This window comes from Haliotis cracherodii, unplaced genomic scaffold (assembly GCF_022045235.1).
Source record: "Haliotis cracherodii isolate W230 unplaced genomic scaffold, xgHalCrac1.p SCAF_2, whole genome shotgun sequence".
In the NCBI taxonomy this organism is placed as follows: domain Eukaryota; kingdom Metazoa; phylum Mollusca; class Gastropoda; order Lepetellida; family Haliotidae; genus Haliotis; species Haliotis cracherodii.
This window is the reverse complement of record NW_027266275.1, coordinates 47,049,643-47,068,398: the sequence shown is the minus strand read 5'-3', so window position 1 is coordinate 47,068,398 and position 18,756 is coordinate 47,049,643. Positions and strand designations below refer to the sequence as shown.

Genomic DNA, 18,756 nt, shown 5'->3' with positions numbered 1-18,756 from the left:
CTTGCACTATAACGATAGGTGTCACACAGAAATTTGTAAATACTCAGGTGATGGCTTGATTCTAAGATAAAGTTGTCCTTTATGAATAAGTGAATGAGAAGTTTTACACTTACAGTTGTTCATGTGATCAGCGAGAAAACTATGATTGTTTCTTCAGTGTCCGAAAAACCCATAACCCTGGTTATATATATTATGTTGAAATAATGTCTTATGTTTGCAATGTTTTTTTCAACAAAAGGTATGTAAGTACAAGGTTATTTAAAAAAAATAGTATTTCAACATGGGGAAAGGTCAGACATTGCACGCTTGTGACAGTTGTCCTTGTGTCTGGGGGATGGGGGGTGAAGTTGATGGCAGTATTGCTCCCAGACCCGGCAGGTAGCCGGGTGTGCGGAAGCTATGCCAGATTTTTTAAAAGTACTGATTTAACTTCGAAATTTTACTGCATCCGGCATCTTTTGTTTAAGTGACTTATTGATTTTTGCCACTGACTTATTACATTTCTTGGGTACAAGTCATTGACCTGTATACAGCTTTTTGTTTTAAAATCACTGAACACTTCTTTTAACAACACAATATAATTAATCCAGACCAAAGCGGCTTCACTCCAGGCCAATCTACCCTAGATAACCTAGCCCGACTAGAGCAGGACATCAAAACAGGACAACTAAACAAACAATACACAATAGGTATCTTCTTAGACTTCTCCAAAGCTTTTGATATGGTTTGGCAAATTGGCATAACAGGATAATACAATAACTTTAAAAAATAGGACTCAAAGGATAAATAATAAACTACATCCAAGACTTCCCAACTAACCGCAAAATAACTGTGGGTATAGACCAAACTCTATCGGACCAATATCCCCTATAAAACCGCACACCCCAGGGCACCAGCCTAAGCCCCACTCTCTTCACCATAATGATAAATGACCTTTTCGAAGGACTATCACTTAAAGTAAACACATCCAAATTGCAGATGACAGAGCCCTCTGGATCTGCACAAAAAGCATTAAATTAGCACAAAATCTTAAGATCAGATATTATTGTTGAGTAGTAGTTTTTGAGAGGCAGGTTGCATATTTTTATGTTTAAACACTACACCTGTTGTTTTTTCGGAGTTTAGTGAGAAGCCCCGTTTGTCTGTCCATTGGCGGATTTTATTTACAATTCCTAGGACTAATCTTCGATGAGCATCTCACTTGGGATGATCACATAAAAAACCTCGTAACCAAATGCAGTAATGGCCTAAACACACTCAGATACCTCACTGGATCCAACTGGGGAGCATAAAAAAAAACACCCTACTTTCACTATACATAGTTCTTATCCGATCTAAACTAGACTACGGTAGCGCCATTTACAACACCCTAAACAATTCACTAAACAATTAATTAAACTCAATCCAGTACCAAGCCCTAAAAATAATCACCTGCACCCAACAAGGCACTTCTAGCACTTCACTGCAGACTCTAACAGGAGAAATCCCATTAGAATTACGCAGGGAACAATTATCTCTGAACTTCTGGACGGCCGCCCAATCAAACCCTCTCGTCCAAAACATTCTTCATAAGCCCAAGAAACCAAGCCCTGGCCTGCAAAAAACCACTGCTAATCCCCATATCACAAAGAATAACAATCTACCTAAATGAACACAAACCAAATAATTTAAGACAAAACACCAAACCTTCCAACATTTACACAACAAAACTCCAAACCCCTAAAATAGACACCACACTTGCCTCCACGCTAAACAAACAAACGGATCCAAGCATCGCTAAAAACAATTCATTAGCGTACATCCACGAGAAATGGCCAGATTCGTCCAAATTTACACAGACAGATCCTCTGATCTGTCCTCAAAGCACACGTTGACATCTCTCAACCTCTAAAACAAAGAAAATCTTACCGACTCCCCAATAATCAATCAATCTTTACAGCCAAACTCGTGGGCATTGCAACAGCCCTTCAAAACCCACAAATAAAAACCCATCAAAACATCTTCATCGTCACAGATTCCCACAGTGGACTCCAGGCCCTAAAAACCAAAAACACAAAAAAACGCCCCAAACTAATAAATCAAATACTAAAATGCTCTAATGAACTAACTAAAGCACCCCACCTTGGCATTCATTCCAAATCTCCAAATTTTAAACTTCCTATATAAGCAACCCCTAAACCCCCCTCCTGGGTTGCACAAATCCCTTCCTTCATATTTTTTGGGAAATACATTAAATGACCTGGCGGGCCCGTGTGCGACATACACTTGAAGGCGCACTTAAAATCCTCAACCTCAGTCTGTCAGTGCCATAACTTACGCAAGTAAGATCGGCAGATGGCTATACAAAATTCAACCCAAGGTCCAACAAAAGCCAAACTCATACTCAAATGAAAGGAAAATTGAAATTGCCATCTCACACCTCAGACTCGGTCACAAAAAAGCACTATGACAAGGTTTGTTCATCTTGCAATCAGGCTGAAACCATTGCTCACGTGTTACTAGAATGTCAAGACCATGCCCCAGCTCGGGCTTGGTTAAAACAAGAATTGCAGTTAGATCCGCTATCTGTCATAGATCTCCTAAAGTCAAGAGATGCAATAGCGAAGGCCAAACTAACTCTAATTCTGAGAGATGGACAGCTACTCGAACGTATATAAACAGAGCAGCCAAGGATAAAAATGAAATCATATCAATATAAGAAAATAGAAATCATAACAATACAAAAACAGAAATTATGTGAACACCAAACTCAAAATAGATATGTGCACCCTACTCACACACAGGAGTCCCAAAGAGGGACAGGTCAGCCGAAATTGCTTAGGCAGAAGGCGACCCCTTAAACACTTAATGCAACAACAACAACAACCACAACACCAACACCAACAACAACAACAACATTGCCATAACTAAATTACAAACAGCTCGCACCAAACTGAACAGCCACCTTCAAACACTAAATATACACGCAACAGGCACATGCCCACACTGCATTCAAAAAGAAACCACAGAACATGCACTCATCCACTGCCCACACTACAAGACTCACAGAACAACACTCCAAAACACACTAAACTTAACCTCCGAGTTTACTCTAGAAAAAATCTTAAACCCACAAAATAACAAATCCAACTTTAAAGCCCTAGGTAAATACCTAAATTAACCGAATATAACCCCCAAATAATCAAAACAAAAAATTATTTAAAAAAATAATAATTAAAAAATAAACCAAACAACTCACCCAACACTCACACCTCCCTTAGTCCCCCCCCCCCCCCCCCCCCCACCTTGGCATTCATTCCAAATCACCAAATTTAAAACCTCCTATATAAGCATTAAGCAACGACTAAACCCCCGTCCAGGGTTGCACAAATCCCTTCCTTCATATCTTTTGGCAAATACATTAAATTAAATGGCCTGGCGGGCCCGTGTGCGACATACGCTTGCAGTCGGAAAGTGCACATAAAATCCCCAACCTCAGTGAGTCAGTGTCTACAGACTTGCGCTCGCCTTCCTAGGAACATGTTCGGTCCCTGGGAAGTCTATGTATGCTGACCATTGTTGTATATATTTGTTAGCTACTTATATATATGATGTTCATGTAAATAAATCTGTGTATATTGTACTAGTTGTCTCTTGTTCTACCTAGCTAAGCTACCCCCTTCAGACAGAACTTGATATGTCTCCATTCTGTCCGAGATCGCATAGTTATTCCTTATGTTTTTATGTTATCTATTTCTTCCAGTTCAGTGTTTGCCTCTTTAAGTTTCTTTAGTATTTTGTTTTTAATTTCTATATCCTTTGAGGTATCTAGATTGATTTGCAATTCTTCTATGTTTTTGTAAGTCGTTTTCTTTCTGTTCTCACTTTCGTTTGAATTCCGAGGATTATTTTAATATTTGACCTCTTATCATCAACATTAGTGTTTCGAAAAAAAGTTGGTCTATATTAAATCTGTCATTACCTTGTTCATCGACACCTGTTTCATATTGTTCTATTGTATTTTTAATTACTTCTTTAGTTTTTTCAACAAAGGTTTTGTCGCTCAGCAGATTAAATTTCTCATAGCCTCGATACTATTAAGTTTTAACGAGATCCAGTGTATAGAGTGATCTGATCTATAAGCAAGGTCTACACCAACTTTATCTACTCATTTTTCAAGGTCTCTTGACAACAAGAAGTAATCTAATCTGGCTTGTTTTATGGGTTTGGTTGTCTCCACCTACATCGTCTCTCGTCTGGGTTCATATCTCTCCAAGGGCAAAAAAAAGATTGTTCATCTATTCAATCTAATTTTTCTCTGGCTTTTGGGTTGTTTACATTTTTATTGTTTTACAAATCAATGTCTGGGTTTGGGACAAAATTCGGACTGATGCCGATTTATAGTGCTAGCCCACTGAGATGCCATGCAGCAGATTAACATAAATAACCCACTCAGACACACAGTATAGTATATAGTATGACTCCTAGCCAACAAGTCCTTGTTGTGGCCCCTTAATGCCAAGCACCAGGCATGGTAACAACAAGTACCATCTTTTAACGCATTTTGGTATAACGTTGGGGTCAAACCCCGGACCTTCCGCTCTCCAGATGGATGCTCTACCACTAGACCACAAAGGTAGTCTGAATGTCGATAAGCTTCTACTGATGGATGTCGATCTGAACGTCGTATAGGTTCGACTGACTGGTGTTGATCCGAGTGTTGAATAGCTTTGACTGAATGATGTTGATCTGAATGTCGAATAGTTTCAACTAACTGGTGTTGATCAGAGTGTTGAAATAGGTTCGACTGACTGTTGTTGATCCGAATGTCAAACTGAGTCAACCAATGGATATAGATCCAAAGGTTGATCCGAATGTCAAATAGGTTCTGCCAGTGGAGCTTGATCCGAGTGTTGATTCCAACATCGAATGAGTTCTACCGGTTGATGTCAATCCAAAATTTTGACCTGAATGTCGATTGGATTCAAATGACTGACATCGATCTGAAGGGTGATGCCGTTGATCTGAATCCTGATGACATCGATCTACCTAACAACCTTCACTACGATGTTGATCCGACTGGTGATGTCGAATCGAAGGGTAGGACCGTGTAGACTCTCTCTGTCCCTGGTGACTGTCCCTTAGACTCCTGGGGAGAGACAGAAGAAGTTGTGGGATCAGAAATCTCCAATTCACGCTGATCATCTGTGTGTGAAATGGGGGATATAATTGGCTCTCTGCTGAAGGGGTGCATAAGATGTAGTTTTCTCCACTATGGAAGTAGTTTGAACTGTACGCCTATTCTTGGCAGATGGGGAGGTGATAGACTGGTCATAATCTAATGCACATGTACATGTCGCAGAATTGGTGGGAAGGTCCTCCATCAGAAAACTATCTGATACTAAATCCTCCTCAACGGATAGCGATGAACGGTTGATGATTTAGCAGGCTTGATCATGGAAACAGTAGATGTAACACCGAGTAACACATTTGGGTTTCTTAGTAGAAGTGGGTCCATGTTTTGTGTGTCTTTAGTTACTGAGTTGAATTGCTAGTCAATTTTATGCTTCTGAAATATTGTGAAGATAAATATTAAAAACTTTTTCTGATAGTTGTTTGCATCTGGCTGTCAACTTGCATTGTCCATGACAATCTCAGCAGTTGGAGTGGGGCTTATGAAAAAATGTGAGTGCATTTCTTGTAAAAATTGGTGTAACTCCATTATACTTTCTTAATATGTTGCAGTTGTCAGAGGAAGATTGCATAAAAAATATATATATATTCTCTGAAAACTCAAAGGCGTCCCCACACTGTGGCGATGAGAAAGAGAATGGGTAAGCCTGATACACCAGGTGATCATTCCGTTTGGGTCCTTTTGCATGTGAACGCAATGGTGCATATTGCTTTGTTTGTGTGCGGTGACCATGGTGATGAATGGAATGTAGTTGGGTGTAACTGTTTTTGAAGCTGGAAACTTTTTTCGGAGACATTTCCACACCAGGATTGAAAGAAGGAGGAAGAAATGCATAGTGTGCGCTGGGATAGTATTGTTTGAATTTTGAATTTTTTGTTTTGGGGATGGGAGTATTGAACATATTTTCCAAAGCATATTGTTTCATTTTCCTGAAATGTAAATGCACAGGGGTTCTTTTAAAGAAAGAGTGTGCAAGTAATTTACAAGAAGACAGAGTGGATACACAGGACCAACTAGATTACCTTCATAGCTTTTGTTTCTCGCTCTTTATTCTCGGACCGATTTTCATTTCTCTTCTTTTTCTTGGTATTTCGACCAGTAGTATCAATATTCTCTGTGATAGTGCTCTCCCATGTGCTCTGGTTTTTCAGCAGTGGATTGTCGTGATATTCACGATGGATCTTCTGCTTCAGATCATGGCTGAACTTGGAGGAGAAGCCTTCTTTTACAAACATTTCATGTTTCAACAGGTCAGAGCAAGTTGGCCTGTCATCAGGATCTCGACAGAGACATTGCTGAAACAGATAAGAATCCATGTATCTCATTAATCAAAACTCACAGAACATCAAGCCAAATAATGGTTCCATAAATGTAACTAATAAAAGTTTTCTGTTGAATGCACATTGTGTAACATTGTTGCAATATACACCAGTTAAATTAACTTAACACAAAGTTTCAACTCATTCATAATTAGCCTCATACATCTTCTAAGGAGAATATACCACCTCTAGTATATTGAGTGTCTGCCCGAAGAGCAGAAATTCAGTGGTTTATTCCCTGTCTGTGCCATACGAAAAGTTGATAAAAGACTTCTTTATGTACTTCTTGTTACCCTGCCTGATACTCAGCATTTAAGGGGTAAAACCAGGACTGGTCAGCTCAGAATCAGCTTGATGTGTCAAAACTGGAGCATGGTATCTGAGTGGACTAGCACTATAAAATTGGTTTTAGTCGGTACTACTACAAGCCACACACATGCACATATGTATGCATATGGCTATATATATATGTACAATAATCTTGAATGTGACATTAAACCCCATTTCCCCTCACATATAGAAATAATCCTTTTTTAGGCCATTATATTTTTTTCAGTATAATCCTAAATTGATTTGAATAGAATATGTCCCCATAAGTAGAATCACACATACACAAGTTCAGCTTCCTCAGAAGAGAGAAAAATACATTTTGAGAGAACCTAAAAGCATTACAGGACATTTTAAGCAGAAATGGCAGAGGACAAATAAGTTCGAGAGAATTTAGTCAAAAGTGCAGAGGTCAACATTTGAAATACTGCAAAAACACAAAACATGTTTTGAGCCCCAATAACTACAGTAAACTATGTTTAAAATGAACTGACCGTTATAATATACTTATTTCTTAGTCTTGGACATTTGTTGTATATATGCTCTATATATGCTTATAACAAACTATGGCTATTACAAACCAAAATTAGTGGTCCTGTTGTGTTTGTTGTAACCACAGTTTACTGTACACATATACCACTTACAAAATACCATATGCTTGATCATGGGAACAAGCATGAGAAGATGATTACGTGGTTTCGGTGAAGATGTGGAGATGTTCAAAAATGAAATAAAGGTCAAAATTTGAAATAATTGTATAAAAAAACCTGGAACACATGTGTTGAGCCCAACTACAAACTACACTTGAATGAAGAAGTTTCAGCTTTCAGTATGGTCAAGTGCAAAGATAAAATCAAGTTAAAAGTAAAAATAATGCAAAAAAGACCAACCCCACTATGTAACTACACTTGTACCCATTTGGTGGGATTAGGCATGTGACATTTCACCTTTATTGGTCAAGTGGTGTCTGAGGAGAAGATGTTTATAATGGATGACTCATCATTTTTTGTCTATACCAATATGACAATATGATCACAGGCAGCTATACTGAAACGAAAGTTCCTGTGACATTGAATAAGATTTAATGCAAAGTTATGTTTTTTACCAAATCTGAAACAATTTTGGTTTGCAACAGATAAAAGACTCCTGTAAGTGTTCAAATGGTTTAATTTGCCATACTGACTTCAGAAAATGCGTGATTTCATAAAAAACATGAACATGCCAAAATGTCACTTTACAAATTAATAGGGTGTGTGTCCACCTCTGGTTGTGATACAAGCAACACATCTTCGTCTCATGGAATGGACCAGGCGTCGCACAAAGTCCTATTGGATATCTGTCCACATCTGGTGGAGCAAGTTTTAAAGTTCCTCGAGTGTCTGTGGAACACGTGGTTGACGTTGAAGGCGCCAATCCATCTTATCCCACATGTGCTCGATTGGTGAGAGATCAGGGGAGCGAGTTGGCCAGGGGATGACCTTCACCTTGTTTTGTTGAAGAGCATCCTGAACAAGTCGAGCAATATGAGGCCTGGCATTGTCATGTTGAAAGGTAATGCCTGGGCCATGACGAAGCAAAAACGGCCGATGATCTCGTCACGGTAGCACTGTCCATTGAGATTCCCCTTCTCTATTAGTCTAGTAGCTAAAAGCAATTTTCAATGCTAACCTTGCATTTGAGGTCCCACAGTGTTTTATTGCTGATTTTATAAGTTAAAGATATGTAGATCAAGAAACAACTGGATGCAAACTTGGCACCCTTGAGGATTTTTATTAAAATGTGTTTTAAAATATACCCTTGGAATCTCAAGCGCCAGCAGAAGACCGTATGGAGGCAAAATAAGTTGTTCGGTAAGTAGCACAAAATGGAGTACTTCCTGTACAGACTGTTTACATTAGTTACTCATTTTCTACCTCATTTTCACAAATAATATGGCACAATGGTAAGTTATTTTTGTTGTCCAACTGATTTATGACATAGACATTGCAGTTATGCAGAGTAATTGAATGAGAGATAAGTGGGAAAAATAATTCAGATCAAAATGCAAACTAGTGAAGTGTCGTCTGCTAGGCTAAGCATACCAATGCTATCAAAAGCTGCATTAAACTTTATTTGTTGTTGAAATATATAACAACTATTTATATATGCATCAATATATTCATGTTTGCATACTGTATGCAAAATATCTCATGGAAATAATGTCTCATTCACTTGAATTGATAGTTTGCTGAAAACTGTATATACTACTTTCCAAACCACTTATCATACTGCCATAGGGTCTCTATTGACTATGCAAGTAAGGAAGAGATTTTATTTTATTTTTGTCTCTAAATTGATTACTAAAATAAATTGAAAGGGTTTGATTTGTAGATACTATTTTCCTGAGAACTATTATGTTTGATATCAACCTACAAAGGACAAAAAAAAAGACGTATTTGGCAATATGAGCCCTAAATGATTCAAATGAAATGTTACATAATTTTCATCAAATACAATATTGATTATTGGTACAGGTGCACTGGAAATATGTTAAATAATTGATGTATGTCTGTCAGTGGCTACAATTTCATAAATCAATTTCATATTTATTTGAATTTTAAACTTTTTGAAATATTATAGTTAATATTTTGCTATTCAACTACCTTTCAATATATCATTAATATTTTTGCATATTTTAAGAGAAATAATGAATCCTTTCTTTCTTCAATTTCAGTCGGGTGTTGAATGTTTATTCCAGCTGATTGGCTGTTGTAATAACCCAAATCAGAAGCTGACAGCTAATTCAACTAGTCAACGTATCATATCTATCATTGATGCTAGCAAGACCAGACAGGATGGTCTACATTTACTAATTGAAAAAAATAAATCTTCTTCTGATGTTAATGAATTATTTTACCACAAAAACTGTGTTTCTACTTACACATCAAAGACCCACCTTAAAAGACTTTCAAAATCTTGTTCAGATCAATGCCTGCCAGAACCATCCAAAAAGAGAAGGCGTCGTTCAGTTTCAAGCACTGACTTTAACTTTATAAAACATTGCTTATTCTGTGGGAACCCATGTGGAATTGAAAAAGACTCTAGAAATCCTGGACAATGGAAGAGATCTCTTCTTTGCAGAACTGCAGATGATGGCCAAAGATCATTCAAGAATATAATTCTTGGGACATGCGATATACGCCAGGATAAGTGGGGAGATGAAGTTCGACTTAGAGTAGATGGTGCCAAAAGTGATCTTCATGCTGCAGATGCAAGATATCATGACAAATGTAGAACAAATTTTATGGCCCCTAAATCTGTACAATTAGCTACTTCAAAACTGAAAGGAAACGAATCAATTTCAGATGAATCACTCTATTATGTGATCAGATCAATGAATGCTGATCGGAAACAAATTAGAAATTCCACAGAAGTATACAATCAATACCTAGAGAGTGGAGGGGTCATGCTTTCAAAAAGACAGTTTATTGAAGAAATATCAAGGTGCATTGCTGATGAACTGATTATTCTAAGAGGAAATGGAATAGCCAGTATTCTTGTTTTCCGTGAAACTGCCACAGACACCCTTAAGTTGGTTGTTGATGAAACTGAAGATGATGATTTGACTTCTTCCATGAAGAAACTTTCAAAACAAGTAAGAAAGGAAACTAAAGAAATACCACTTTCCAAAGAAGAATACCAGACAAGAATAGACTGCCAAGTTGCTTGGGAGAGTTGTAGCCCAACACTTCAGGAACTCTTGAGTAACATTCTTCAAGGTGAAGATCATGCACTACCAGTCCTGATGATTTGTAACATGATGACTGGACTACTAAGAAAGCAACCAACACCACTACAGACAACTCTTGGACTTTTCATCAAAGCAAAAGATGTCATTCAAGAACTGAACAAGTTTGGCATTGTGTGTACTTACGATGAAGTTCTTCAATTTAAGAAGTCAGCCGCACTTGCATCCGATGATGTTACATCTAGAGGCCTGAGCTCTTCATCACAAACAGAAACTCCCCTTGTACAAGTCATAGTTGACAACTTTGATGCCAATATTTCCAGTCAGAATGGACTCCAATCAACACATGCTCTTGCTATGCTTCTTACTCAGACACTTGATGATGGCAAAGACACTGATGACAAAGGTACATTTCGTCGGATAAAGAAAGAGGAAATGACACAGAAAGTAGAAGATGACATCACACAAGAACGGTACACAGGTCCAAAAAAGCCACACATGCCCAAGGACTCCACTATGAAGACAGTGTTACCACTGAAAATTTTAGCCATGCAGGTAGTCTCAGCATCACGTGCAACTGTTAGGGATGTTCACTTCTTGTCTGAAGTTGTTCAAGACACATCCTGTCCAGAATGGAATGGATACAATAGTGCCCTAAACAGAAAAGAAGGTCAGACAGTGAGATCAAAAACAACATCAGTTTACACGCCTTTGATAGACATGAAACCGGCTGACCCTGACACTATTTTAACTGCTATGAAGGAAGCTGACAGATTAACTAAACAAGTTGGACAAGATATTGTTGTTTTCACATGTGACCAACAACTGTACAGGGTGGCAGTTCACATTTCATGGGCATACCCAGAAAGATTTCATAATTTCTTTCTGCGTCTTGGAGGAATGCATTTCCTTATGAACTTTATTGGATGTGTTGGCACACTGATGGCTGGAAGTGGATTGTCAGACATTCTTGAGAGCTCTTTCGGAAGTGTCATGATGTCAGGAAAAAGATACCCTCAAAACTTACGAGCGTTAAGAATTCTTGTTGAAGAGCTGTTAAGGAATGTGATAACAGAAGTATCCAAGCCAGAAGACTTATTGAACATCTTGGAAGGCAGAGCAAGACATGCCAGAACAACGCGACTGTGGTTGGATATGCTAATCAAACCAGTATTGCTGATGCTACAGTTTGTCCGAGCTGAAAAAGAGGCTGATTGGCCACTCCATTTGCTTGCAGTGAAACTGATGATGCCATATTTCTTTGCTGCTGGACATCAGAACTATGCTCGTTATGGCCTCTATTATCTTAGAACAGCAGAAGATCTAAATCCAGAACTACTTGAGAAGTTTCTCAAAGGGGAACACGTCACGCGTCATACACCTGGTACTTGGAATGGAATATGGACAGACATGATGATTGAAACTACTTTCATGAAATATGGAAAGGGTCCACATGGCATCATTGGCATCACCTTAAAGCCAAACACTCTGAAGACATGGGCCTTGAGTCTTCATATTTGCAGTGTTTTGTCAAATGATATCTATGACATGACAAACCAGGACAAATCAACAAATCAAGTTCATAAAGAAGAAATGAAAGGCCGAATTGCAGCAGATGCAAAAGATCGGGAAAACATTCGACAGAAGCTGCAAGAGTCAAATGATCCACTAGACGTATCGCAACTCCCTACTGATAAACTTTTGCAGGTTGTGAGTGGCAGATTTGCAGACAGTACTGTGAATGTTGATAAGGCATTGGCAGTGGGTCAGAAAGAAATGGAGAAATTTGAAAGGTCATGGCCAGATGGATTTCATAGGCCCTTGTCAAAGAAGATAAAGACTATGGCTGTCTTGAAGAATCATGTTCAGATTGGATCCGCCACGTTATGTGACACAAATCTGATCTACTCCAGAATCATTGGACTTCAGGCCTCAGGAAGAGACATCAACATTTCTGAGGTCTTAAAGTTTGAGTTGGCACCAGTGCCTACTTCTATGTTCACAGATGCAGGTGTCATGAGAACAGCCACAAACAAAGCTACTTTGAGGAATCAATTGCAGGTTGAATTGTCAGAAAGCCTCCCCTCGGACAAGAAAAGCATTATCATTGATGGTTCTGCAATGCTATGGGTGGTTCACTGGCTGAAAGATGGAAAAGTAAAAGATTTCATTGACAATGTTGCTTCATATGTAATGAGGAAACTGAAAGACGCTGATGTGTACCTTGTATTTGACAGGTACTTTGAATACAGCATCAAAGGTGTCACAAGATCATCACAGGACAAAGAAGCCAACCGACAACACAAGATTTCTCTGTCCATGCCCCTCCCACCACAGAAAATTCTACTCACAGTTACTTCAAACAAAGTTCAACTGATAGATCTAGTAGTAGATTATCTGCAAGAGATGAGAGAATCGTTGAAAGTCTGCTCACACAAGCTAGTATTAACTTGAAGTTCCTCGGTACCTGTGGAGGTCAAATATGGTTTACTGATTCATCGACAAGATCTCAAGACAACCCATGAAGAGGCTGATGTTATTATCATTCAGCTGGTGATATCTGTTGCAGAGTCAGTTGCCAATGCATCTATCACAGTGGTGTGTGACGACACTAATGTGTTTGTGCTGCTACTGCATTTCTACCTATACCAACAATTAACGTGTCAGCTATGCATGGAGTCAACATCATCTGTCAACAAGAAGTGCATTGACATCAAAGCCACAGTTGAGAAACACTCTGCTATTGTTCCCAAAATTCTTGCAGCTCATGCTCTCACAGGCTGTGACACAGTGGCTCAGTGCTGGGGTGTTGGAAAATCTACTGCTGTCAAATTGTTGAAAGGTAATTGTAATCTTCATCATGTTGGGGACCTGTCTGCTTCCTCCAAAGAAATAACAGAAGAATCCATGTTATTTCTGTCATCATGTTATGGTCACACTGCATCTACAATGCATGAGCTACGTTTCAAAGTATGGAAATCAAAAGTTGGAAGAAGAAATGCTCTCTCATCTATGAAGATCATGTCATTGCCACCTACTCAGGAGGCATTTGAACAGAATGCATTGAGGGCTCATCTGCAAACCTGCATCTGGAAACATGCTTTAGATGAAGACCCCCCGACTCTAGATCCTCTCAAGCATGGCTGGATGAAAGACACCCTCAACCAGACTTTGCTTCCAGTGCTGCTGCCACCAGGAACGCCATCAGCTCCTGACTACATTCTCAAACTGTTGAAATGTAGCTGTGAAAACTGCGCCTCAGCAAAGTGTGGATGTGCTGTTGCTCGACTTCCATGTACAATGTTCTGTGAATGTGAAGGATGTGATGATTGTTATAACCAGCACACCAGAACTGCACAGAGTGTGTTAGATGAAAGTGACTGATGTGACTGATCTGATGTGTCAATAGACTCAAACAGACTTTGGCTATGACTCTCTCATGAATATTGTGACTTAAATTGATTCAAGAATGGGACCTGACTGATTATCCTGGATAAGGATTTGTATGATGCATGTTCTTCATCTGATAGTATTGTAAGTAACATACAATCCATAAATCAAACAATTCAGTCATGGGTTTATGTTATTTCCAACTCATGCATTATATTTATATATTCATTGAAACAATGAGTTAAAATACTTTTATGGATATTGTCAAAGCACTCTTTTATCCATACAATTTATTAGTAAACATCTGAAAGGTCTCTAAAAAAGGTTTACTTATCCTATTTTCAAGATATAAATCAAAGTAATTATTGCTTAATTCATATTAGAAATTTCAAAATCAAATAATTGTTTTTTATCTACTGTAATACATTGATATTTCACAATTCAAAAGTAACATGGTATGGATTACATTTCGTCTGGATAAAAGAGGTTTAGAAAATCATAAATCCCTATGTTTTAATACTTAAAAGAACTTCTACCACATGTCTGACCAAAACTTTTAAACATATATGTTGTATATCAAGTGTATTTAACATCTATATACTCTGAAAAGTTCATTATGTGTTTCTTTCTGACTACAAAAATGATGCCGAATATGAAAATTGGGCCAATTTTTTAAAATCTTTTTTTTTTCAAAACCCTCAAGGGTGCCAAAGTGGCATCCATTAGTTTATTCATATGTAGTGTCTGAACAAATGAAATCATGCAAAAACAACTGTGGGACCTAAATTGCAAGGTCATGTCAACATTCTGCCGGACTATATCACTATCAAACGGGTCCTCTGTCTTGCTGTAATCCCATACCATACCGCTGCTGAACCCGAACCGATCTTCTTCCATGACACAATGATTGACGTAACGTTCACCTCCACGTCGGTACACTGGAAGCAGTCTATCGCTGTGGCTGAGGTGAAAACGAGACTCGTCAGTGAATAGAACTTGTCCCCACTGCATGGCCATCCAGCGTAGACGCTGTCTGTACAACTGTAGACGTGCTTGACGGTGATTTCCTGTAAAAATGGGACGTCTGGCGGGTCTTCTGGCGACAATCCCTGCACATCTGAGGCGACAACGTACGGTTTGTAAAGATCTTCGTGGAAGGCCAGGGATGCTTCTTGCAGTCACTGTTGCTGGCTGGAATCGATTTCTTAGGTGTGAATCCAGTTGTTTTGTCGATTATTGGTTACACATGGCCTCCAATTCCAAGGATGGTCTCTGACTGCATTTGTCTGTTGCCAACGTTGCCATAAATACCAGATGGTGTTTCTGTGGACGTTAAATTGTCTTGCAACATCACGTTGACTCGATCCTGCTTCAAGCATACCGATGGCTCGCAGATGCTCATTTTCGGACAGGCGTGGCATTTCGTAATGTTGAATAATTTCCTAATTTTGTTGTTTTTCTGAGCGGTTGTTGTCAGCATGATGCTAAACAATGCATATGGAATCCCATTAACGCACATGTTTTTATACCCCTTCTTGGGTAGTGAAATGCATGGGGCTTGCATAAAAGTCAAATTTTGCATGGAATGCATGCTTTTCTGTAGCAGTTGCGTTTTTGTGCTGCACTGGTCACATGTTAATGCATTCATTTTCCACTGAATGTAAAAAATTAAGCCATGCCCACCAAAACAGACTACTTTCATCACTACAGAATGTTGGAGAAACTATAGTCAAGGGGAATTCAGTTTCTACGCACCTGTATCATCATGAAGTTATCAGGCCCAGTAACTTTGTAGTGTTATTTTTCAGTATCTAACATACGAATATACCACCATCTTCCACACTCACAGCAAACACTGGCACCTTGAAACCTGCTCCACACATTTCATGTCCTTGGGTTTCACTCGCATTTTGTCAAATTGTGTCTTCCAGTTCTCAGGAAACTAATGCTTGAATCTGGTTCATCCTGACCACGTCATTTGAAACAGCCACCTAATATTCTCCCTTTCCTATTTGTTCTGATTCGTAATAGCTGCAGTTTTTCTAACCTCTTGCCTTGATTGACAGGTCCTATGAACTTTGTTTGATTTACTTTTCACTGACTTTGTGGGTGTGTTAAGTGATGTGCCTAATTCATTTATGTCATGTCACAGGATGTATTCCTATGCTTGGAATGCATGTTTATCAATCTCGTCATATTTGTCGGCTTTGATTTATGTTTTTTATCAAACTATTGTCCATAACACATGTTTTCTGTGTTAAATTTAATTATTAGGATTATAATATGCTACACTGATTCATATGCCCTCTGGCCCTTTGAGAAGAAGAATTCAAAATTTCTTGTCTTTAATCAAAGATGGCAACCTGGTGTCCATATTTAAATTCCTATCTGGATACCTTGAACAAACATGAAACACCTTGTAGTAAAACACATCCACACAAATGTTTAGCTTAATCCATTTAATCCACTTCAAGGAAAAAGTCAAATATGTAAAAGGCTTATGGATGCTGACAGTGAAAATGGAGGATTTGCAGCGACAACAGGTGGGCTAAAACAGAAACAAGTCCAATCCCAGCCTTTTCATGGATGTCCCAAACCTTTTCCACCAGAAACACAGATCATGCACCATTTTAACTGTCCCAGATAAGGTGACAGCTCTCCTCACCAATATCTATCAATGTTCATCCTTGAGAACTTAAGTGATCAAATGCAATACAACATACTCCTATGCCTCAAGCTACCTACAATCATAAGCACTTCTGGTTTAATGTAGTCAATTCCGGATTCAGCAAAACAAATTCCATAACTGTAGCTACCAAATAATAAGCACTTTAGATTTAATTTCATCGCTTTTGGTTTTGGAAAAGAAATGTCTAATGTAAGACAAAATTAAAACAGAAAGTCCTGTACTTGTAGCTACATTAATAAGACAACACGTCCAAGCAAAGATCTGGAGATGTAAGGTCCATTCTGTTGCCACTATTCTCCCCTATCAAGAAAGGCTGTCTGCAAGGACGTTCATTTTCCTGGGTATATGTCTCACTCCCATCCAGCAATTGAAGGAGTCTGCCAAGGCAAACAATCATATCGTCTCCATCATCAGGGAGCTGGATCTGGTTCTTCCCAGTTTCTGGATGAAGGCCACTACTGTAGTATAGATGATGGGGGTTCTGGCTCACTTCCACTGGAGCCAGATTTATACCCAATACTGCTACTACAGAGGGAATTTTTTATGCAAAAAATGATGATGCGATTGTATTGGCCTTTGTATTAAAAGAATCATCAATATTAATTAATAATGGATACAATTTACTATAGTCCACGAGGATATTGGAAAGGTATAGGAGCAATACAAAAATTAGCCACTGCTGCTAAGGTATCTAAAGATGTAGCCAAGGATTGGCTAAAGAAACAAGTGATGTGGCAAATATACTCACCGGCACCGCGTTATATCCCGAGGAAGGAGTTTGATATTTTAACGACGAATGAAGCTCATCATTGTTTGTTCCCCACGATAAGGTAAGACACAAAACGTATAAATACGCTTTAACTGTAGTGGATGTGGCTAGTCGCTACAAGGAGTGATTGACACTTCTTAAAGAGTTCATCTCGTGTTTGAATATTCTACCATTGAATAATGCTTCTTTATACTGTTTTTGTTTGATATGCTTTTTTACCACATACTTTTTAACACCCTTAGCTTTTCTTATCTCTCCATTATCGGCCTTCTTTATAGAACACATCTTAGGTCTTAATCCAACATACTCCGCTATAGGGGTCCCAGCACATTCATCCTTCATCTTACCTAACACCTTTTTATTTACTACGCTGTGCAGTGGATTATCTTTTGGGTAATCACTCGTGTCGTACATATCTATTTTTTCTGCCATATCTTTATATACATCCTCGGTTTGTATTTCCATCAACAAAGAATCTGTGTTGGTATATAACACCTCACATCTATCACCGTATTGCTTCTTAAGTTCGTTGAAATAAAAGTCATACATTAAGTGTTTTGATAAGTCAAGAATACTCATACCAACGTACACCGGTCTGTTGAATTTTATATTACTTTTCTGCATATGTAGTGCAGCTAAGTCATTATCGAATATCTTGCTTCTGTCAAAAGACAGACTGGCTATAAGTTTCCTGAGTCTTTCTTCCTCATTAGATCTGACTAATTTAACATCAACCCGCTTCCTTAGATTCTCCATAGTTTTACCAAATACTGAGTTATTCATGAGCTTATATACCGTATTCAACCCATTAAGCGCCCAGGGCGCTTAAAAAAAGACAGAAGGGGTGGGCGCCTATTGGGGCCAATTCAGAGTCAAATTGGTGTAAATTCATCAGTAAGCCTTACCGTATTTTCTTGAGAATAGTGCGAACTTTTTTCTCTCCTAAAAACACAGCTGTGTAGAAGGAGGTGCGCATTATGCACGAATTAATGAGTTTTGATGTTTTTTTCCCCGATGGAAAGACATTACTGTGAGCACGTAACACCGGAAATACCATGTCAACAAATCCATACTGAAGTTCGCAAATTACTCATGTAATTACACTGTCTGGCTATAAAAAGTGTTCTTTGTATATCTGGACATTTGTTTGTAACTTATTTCATTAATTTTATTCAAAATTCCTTTAAATATTGTTTTAATTAATTTCGGCGATCGAAAGATTGCACAACTCACCGTTATTAACAGCAACCACGGTCAGATTACCGCTATTGACGCCTTGAAACGAACTTAAGTTGACAGAGAATGGATGTATATATCATAAATGACATACTTTGATTCGTTAAAAGTCATTTTTGTTTTTGT

The 18,756-nt window shown here is 38.4% G+C and overlaps 1 protein-coding gene across 2 annotated transcripts in view; it reads right to left on the bottom strand.

Moving 5' to 3' along the window:
* Positions 1-18,756, bottom strand: part of LOC139468152 (cyclin-dependent kinase-like 4) — a 493,691-nt gene that overhangs the window by 162,604 nt on the left and 312,331 nt on the right. For both annotated transcript variants that reach the window (XM_071249926.1, XM_071249927.1), the window contains exon 7: positions 6,196-6,468. In XM_071249926.1, coding sequence (XP_071106027.1) covers positions 6,196-6,468 — 273 coding nt within the window. The remainder of the gene's footprint in view (positions 1-6,195; positions 6,469-18,756) is intronic.